Genomic DNA, 7,379 nt, shown 5'->3' with positions numbered 1-7,379 from the left:
ATGCTAGTTGCTGTAGCGTACGATGCAAATAACCAACTGTTTCCGATTGCCTTTCCAATTGTTGACAGCGAGAATCATGACTCTTGGAAGTATTTCTTGCAGAAGTTAAAGGAAGCGATTGGGGAGGTTGAAAACTTAGTGTTTGTATCGAATAGGCATCAAAGCATTGAACATGCTGTCGAGGTTATTTTCCCCGAAGCATGCCACTGTGCATGCTACAAACATATTTCTATGAATGTCACCCACAAGTTCAAGACTGATGTATGTAACACGCAAATATGGCTGGCCGCTTACGCATGGTCGAAGAGGGAATGTGATAGACATTTGCAGGTGCTTCGACAGATGGATCCTCCCATCGCTGCTTATGTTGACAATATAGGATTAGAAAAATGGGCTCGTCCTTATTGTCTAGGAGACAGGTACAACATCATGACAAACAACGCTGCAGAAAGCCTTAACAACGTGACTGAAGAATTCCGGGCATATCCAATAACTACTCTAGTTGAGTTCATAAGGTTCACATTACAAAATTTGTTTGCTAACCGTCTCGAAAAGGCAAGTAAGTGTGTTACCCCTTTGGAAACTCATTTTGAGGAGGATTTGATAAAGCAACACGAGGATGGTAGACGTAGAAGTGTCCTACGTAACGGTGCACAATTGTTTAATGTTGGAAGAGGTGCTGACGGTTCTGACTTTGAAAAAGGCGGAGATGTGAACTTAGTTGAGAGAACATGCACTTGCAGCATGTTCCAATTGTTGAAAATTCCTTGTCCCCATGCATGTGCCGCAGCGCTTACTCAGAATGTCAGTGTCTACGCTCTGTCATCCCCCTATTACACAAAGGAGACGTGGAAGAATACTTACGATGCAACAATTAATCTTGTGGGCGAGGAGGATGAATGGGTGCTTCCAGAACACATGCAGAACATGAGAATCGGTGTACCAGTGGAGAAGAAACCTGTAGGTCGTCCAAGAAAGAGCAATGCAGGAAGACTACGGACTAACCGATTTCCATCGAACAGTCAAAAAGTCAAGGAACCACGCAAATGTTCAAACTGTGGCGCATTGGGACACAACAAAGCTACTTGCAAGGCCAGGGTTTGAGCATCATTTTCGTTTTTAAATTGCATGCATTATTATTATTATGGTTTATGACATGTTACTTGTAGTTTTTTATGTATGACTATGTTTTATCGACATTTTTTTGACATTATTTTCTGTGTATGTGGTTGTTTAACGAGGTATCTAAGATTTTTGTATATAATTGTGTATTTCACGACACTTTGCGATATGTAGAGATATTTTCACGATATGTTTGGAAATTTAATTTATTCTGGACAAAGTCGTAAAATTGCGACTTTCCACGACTACACTAGCGACATGTTGCGATATAGGAAGAACTTTTATTAATTCTGGAAAAATTAAAAAATTGCGACTTTCCACGACTACACTAGCGACATGTTGCGATATAAAAAGAACTTTTATTAATTCTGGAAAAATTAAAAAATTGCGACTTTCCACGACTACACTAGCGACATGTTGCGATATATGAAGAACTTTTATTAATTCTGGGAAAAATTTAAAATTCACGACGTTTCACGATTACTTTTGCGACATTTTGCGACATTAATGGAACTTTAGTTCATTTAGTGAAAAGTCGACATCTTGCGACGTTTAACGATTACATTAGCGACATTTAGCGATGGTTACCAATTACAAAAGTTACAACAATTAAAATTCTTTGCCATGTCGATGAGCCTTGCAATATTTGCATAGAGATCAAGGCTTCACATGTTTACCATTAAAATAACCTAACTTGCAGCGACGGCAGCCTTCAGGGAACCCTGGTGGTGGAGCCAGCCATACACCTGTTTTGTTAAATTTTTTTTCAAGTTGTAGTAACCTCCACTCGTTCATAAGTCGTTCATCTTCAAAACGTTTCATGTCGTCAAGCACTTTTTGCATTTGAGGCGTAATTTCCCCACAATCAGGCTCCTGCTTGATCTCTTCAGGAGTAAGAATCGGGTATTTGCCCTTGTTCCTTCTAGTAGACATTGCTAAGAGAATTATCTTGTAACTTATGAGAAAATATGTAACTTATGAGATAGAAAATTGCTTTTATAGACAAAACTAGTAGTTGGGAAGGTGGGATAATAAATGTAAAAATTGAACCACACAATTGTACACATGTTTGTCATGCACAAAGTAATCTGGGCAATTTTCGCGACATGTCGCGACACCGGGCGACATGTTATCGACATAGTGAAGTAGTTGGTTAGGCGGGATAATAAATGTCACACATTAATTACCATTTAATGTGGAAACATCTTTTGTATCGATATTTAGCGACATATTTGCGATATGTTAACGACATCAACTGAAGAGTCAAAACATGATTTTTCTATCGACATTTATCGACATATTCGCGATGCTTTAGCGACATGAAACCAAACACTCAGAAACTACATTTTTTTGACATTAAACGACATGTTAACGATGTTGTAGCGACATGTAAGTAAAAATTTTCAAAATTGAATACTTTTCGATATATAAAAACTGTACAGATTTAAAAACAACTATGCAACTATGTTTGTACAATTGTAATGGAGTTCTTAAAATACAAAAAAATTACAACCCTTGTACCTATTTTACCACGTTAAGTTTTGATAAAACAAGTCTACACACCACCGATCTCTGAACATTCTCATGTTATCATCTGTAATGTTGTCCAAGGACCGATTCAACATTAGGTGTTCGATGTACTCAAGGGCATACACCCCGCAATCACCACTGAAAAATTAACAACAAACACATTTAGAGATTGAATTGCATTTAAAGAGTAATGGCAAAGGAAATAATAATATACTATATTAACAATTACCTTGTTTTACTTTGGGGAACCACCTCACTTGGCATGCGTTTAGCATGCATTGATGCCAGTTGGCTACTGTCCCCTAAGTCCACATTCAGAATGTTGTTGTTCACTTTATCGTAATAGCCAGTTGACCTCAGCAGATGTGGAAACAGCTGAGTCCAAGGTAGCATGTTGGCATCAAACTGTGCGTCGGTGGTGCATGCTAAATCATTATCGTACACCCGAATCTGCCACATATCAATATCTACCTCAACAGCAACCCAATGTTTTTGATGAGCGAAGTACAGGACGAAGTATATGAAGTTCTGATCCTTCCAACATGGCATGTAACGGCTCTCCATACCCAGATAGTACTGGTTCACTGCATCTGGCCATTCAAACGTACTTCTGTCACCAGTCTCGCAGCCCCAAATGCCTATGAGGAATTGTGGAAGTGTTGTGTCCAAAATCACACCTGGCTGAGGGTACAACTCTGGAAAATGAAGGCGTCTCCTCCTCATCAAGTTTGATATGGCATCTATGTGCTGCATAAAAATAAGAGAAGATTAATCAAAGTCATAAATAAAGTCGCGAAACATCGCGAACAATGTCATGAGAAGAATTTGACTAGTGTCGCGACACTGTCGTGACAATGTCACGATATGTCGTTAAACAGAACAGACTAAAAAATGTCACCATGTCGCGAGAATGTCGCGATAATATCGCGACATGTCGACAAATAAAACAGAAAGAAAAAACTTCTGTATCAGCAACAATGTCGCGAAAATGTCGCGACATTGTCGCTAATACATCGACAATAAAATATATATTGCAGAAAACATCAAAAATACTAATTAATTATTAAATACTTACATCATCGTGAAGCCACTCCCCTTTTAGAAACAATGTTGTGAAGAACTTGACATCGCCAACACCGGTGTGCACATTCCTAGGTCGGGCATTGGGAATGTCTCTAATCAACCACCTCTTGAATGTACGAAGCAATCTACGGTCTGCTGGTCTTTCCGGGTCTACGTTCTCTGGAAGAACTCGCCTCTTTTTCTTTTCCGCAGTGTAGTCATTCAAGTACTTTGGCGGCTTCCTCTTCCTCACAAATGGCACATTTTTTGGGGGTCCAGGTAGAAGTAGGACTTCGTCCTGTGATTGTGTATCACCAATGGCCGTGATAATTGCTTCCAATGGAGTTGACGGTGCCTCGTTATCATCTGCTTCCCAATCTTCTGGGAAGACATCTTCGTTATCACTCTCCATTTGTTCCTCATTTTGAGGTGCAGGTGTGGGCTCTCCAGGTGTGGGCGCTCCTTTTACCGTTGCCATCAACTTTTCCATCTTAGCCAGTAGAGTCTCCTTCAGATCTTTCTGACTCTCCGTGAAGGACCGCCTCATACTGAGATGGCTATTTACTAACCCCGTCTGTGCCAACATGACGGCTTCCTGCTGGGACTCAAGCTTCTCCAGCCGGGCCTCAATGCTATCCAACCTCTTTGCAAGGTCAGTGTCCACGGTTGTACTGGTTGGAACAGAAGGACCTGATGAAGTAGATGGCTCGTGTACTTCAGGTTCCGGTGGTGGTGGAACTAAATTTGCCTTTGTCACGGCCTCGTTGATGGTCTTCGCTTGAGTTTCAAACACAGACTCCTGTGTACCATCAACGTCCACCGTTTGTTCCACATCCATCTCAAAGCAAAGAGGGACTTTACCCTCATTAATACTCTTGAAGTATGCCTCTTCACTGGGCCGGGGAAACAAGCACTTCTTCACCACCAACTGAAACAAAAAAGAAAACACAGAATAATTAAAAACTGTGAAAAGAAGTCGAAAATTATGATAATCGCAAAAAGCAGCATATTGTCGCGACATGTCGATAACATGTCGCGACATATATCGCGACAAACAAGACAGGAAGTTCTTTCGCGACATCACATAATGTCACGAACATATCGAGAACAATGTCGCGAATGTTGATTTTCAATAAATTCAAACATATCTCTTTAGGAAAAAAAATACAGAACAGTAAAGAAACATACCTGACTGTTGAACAACAGTGCAATGTCGGTTGCCTTGACATCTTGTTTCCGCTGGCCCTCCGGTGTTTTCCAGCTCAACATTCTGGGGAACTTGGTCCCGTTGCAGTGGGCATACTTCTTCCCCAACTTCTCAATTGCTTCGTATGCCCAGTACTGAAAGGCAGGTACATAGCCACTAACAGTGTACTTTGCCTCCGGAGCAATCTTCTTCCCCTTCTTCTTGTCAACATTATCCTTGTAATGTTGCATATTCTTTCCTAATGTCTCCATCAGCTTACGAAAAGCGCGCTCGCCCCACGGATACTTAAAGAAGAATTCGAGATCGTTAACAAACTTCAACATCTCAGGCCAAACTTGGACATTGCCCTCCTTTGATACTAATACACCTTCAATGAAAGCGATCAGTCCAAGCTTGTAGGCATCATCTTTATCTTCGCACCTCTCAAGTTGGAGCATAAGGGAGTCCAACTGAACAGAACTCTTCCCTTCAAAATAAGTCCGAACTAGATGGTCGTTGGACTTGGCGTGTATTTCCTCGTCTGTAGGGGCACTACCCATAGGTAAGCCAGTAATGAGTCCAAACTCTATCCGTCCGAATCTCATGTCATTTCTCCCTACATGAAACCAAACCTCATCCTCCTTTTCTGTGTCCACTTTCATTTTTCGTAAGAGGAGGTTGTGGACCAACGCGCCGGAGAAAGTCAACTCTCCAGCTTCCCAAAAGTGTCCGAAAGGACTAGCCTTTACTGTGTCAACCAAATCCATCTCAGTAAACTTGGCCTTGATATATCTGAACCTATCTGTACCCCGATAGGTAAGACGTCCTGTGAAATGCAAGGAAATTGGAAGTTTAAGTTCAGGAGCCATCTGCAAAATTGTCAACAAATTTGTTAGAATTATGTCATGAAACATGTCGCAATATGTCGCTATACATCGTGAAACATAATCCTAAGTTATTGTTGATCATATCGCCAAATATGTCGCTAATATATCGCTAATTCATCGCTAAACACAAAAAGGAGGATGAAAAACTAGTCCTATGTACAACTGTTATATATCGCTAATCATGTCGCTTATCATCGCAAACATGTCGCCAAACACACATGCAAGTCGATAAAAATCATGAAACCTACGTACTAAATGCAATATATCGCGAAATATGTCGCTAGTATAGCGCTAACACGTCGTGAAAAACACGGTTATCATAAAATCCCCAATTTTTCTAGACGATGTCGCGTTATATCGTGAACATAGTCGCGATACGTCGCAAATTTTGCAAAAAAACTAGAAAATATACCAAAACAATGAAATTCAAACGAAATCAAATAAATTGAACATAAACTAACTACATTACTTTACAATGAAGCACAAACAATTAAAAAGTAATGAAAAACCAAAAAAGTTTAGAAAAATACCTTTTTTTATTGTTTTGGATCTGGGTTTCGTTTGGGGGTGTCGCGAATTGGGGTTTCTCGATCTCGTCTCCGGTGGTCGCGATGTCCTCTGCTGGTCGTCTGGGGTTTCACAATTTCTTCTTCGAAGAGTTCGCGATGTCGTCTGAGATTCGTTTCGCAATTTTGCGATTTGCTCTGGACGTCTGGGGTCGGGTGGTGAGGGGGGTGGTCCATGAGTATCGCCTGGTGGGGTGTCGTTGGTGGTCCGGTGAGTGAGGGGGTGGTCCGTGAGGTGGTCCGGTGAGTGGGGTGAGTGGGGTGTCTGGGTTGCGTGAGAGAGAGAGAGAGAGAGAGAGAGAGAGAGAGAGAGAGAGAGAGAGAGAGAGAGAGAGAGAGAGAGAGAGAGAGAGAGAGAGAGAGAGAGAGAGAGAGAGAAGTGAGAGTTAGAGGGAGAGTGGAAGTTTGAAATGGGGAGGGTAATGTTGGGATTAAAGTTAATTGGAGGGTATTTTTTTTATTTTTTTTACCAAGTATATTAAAACAATATATGCTATTTTTAAGCATATATTGTCAAATTTCCCTTTGATTTTGTCTCTAAATTATAAAGTTTGTTAGAAAATTTTAACAGTTATATAATTATCCTTTTTCTATTAGGTTTTGTTTATTTTACCTTTTATTTTTTTTTTTGAAAAAATCATTATACAAATAAATCAAAGTTAGACTTCATGGTCATTATACAATAAGTTCGAAGGTATGGCCTTGATATCTAACCAACCATACCAATTATGAGAAAAAGCTCATTTTGCCACATTATGGGCCTTAAAGTTACAAGACCGATTAATATTAGAAAAAGCACAACCCACAAAAACATAAGAAATGCTTAAACAATGACTCGAGTAATTTTTAATCTCCCATCTAGAATCCACCCCGTTGAGAGAGTTAATCACCACCTTAGAATAACAAATTTGCACCCCTTCTCAGCTGCCGCCTTCAAAGCCAAACAATAAGTAGCCACCTCTCCACACAAAGCGCCTGTGAAGTCAAGTCTTAACGTAACCACCCAACACACCAAACCCTAGTGAT

General features: G+C 40.4%; 2 protein-coding genes across 2 annotated transcripts; one reads left to right on the top strand and one right to left on the bottom strand.

Moving 5' to 3' along the window:
- On the top strand, positions 1–1,104 carry LOC115695355 (uncharacterized). Its single transcript, XM_061118192.1, has one exon. It carries the CDS (start codon positions 1–3, stop codon positions 1,102–1,104), a length of 1,104 nt encoding a protein of 367 aa, XP_060974175.1.
- A 675-nt stretch (positions 1,105–1,779) lies between these two features.
- LOC133039324 (uncharacterized) lies at positions 1,780–5,769 on the bottom strand. The gene is made up of 5 exons (XM_061118191.1): positions 4,903–5,769; positions 3,728–4,642; positions 2,882–3,399; positions 2,686–2,790; positions 1,780–2,077 (listed from the first exon to the last, which is right to left on the bottom strand). Exons 1-5 carry the CDS (start codon positions 5,767–5,769, stop codon positions 1,780–1,782), a joined length of 2,703 nt encoding a protein of 900 aa, XP_060974174.1.
- Between the last annotated feature and the right edge of the window lie 1,610 nt (positions 5,770–7,379).

This window comes from Cannabis sativa, chromosome 6 (genome assembly GCF_029168945.1).
Source record: "Cannabis sativa cultivar Pink pepper isolate KNU-18-1 chromosome 6, ASM2916894v1, whole genome shotgun sequence".
Taxonomy (NCBI): Eukaryota; Viridiplantae; Streptophyta; class Magnoliopsida; order Rosales; family Cannabaceae; genus Cannabis; species Cannabis sativa.
The sequence above is the reverse complement of the archived record's forward strand: the minus strand, read 5'-3'. Positions and strand labels throughout refer to the sequence as shown.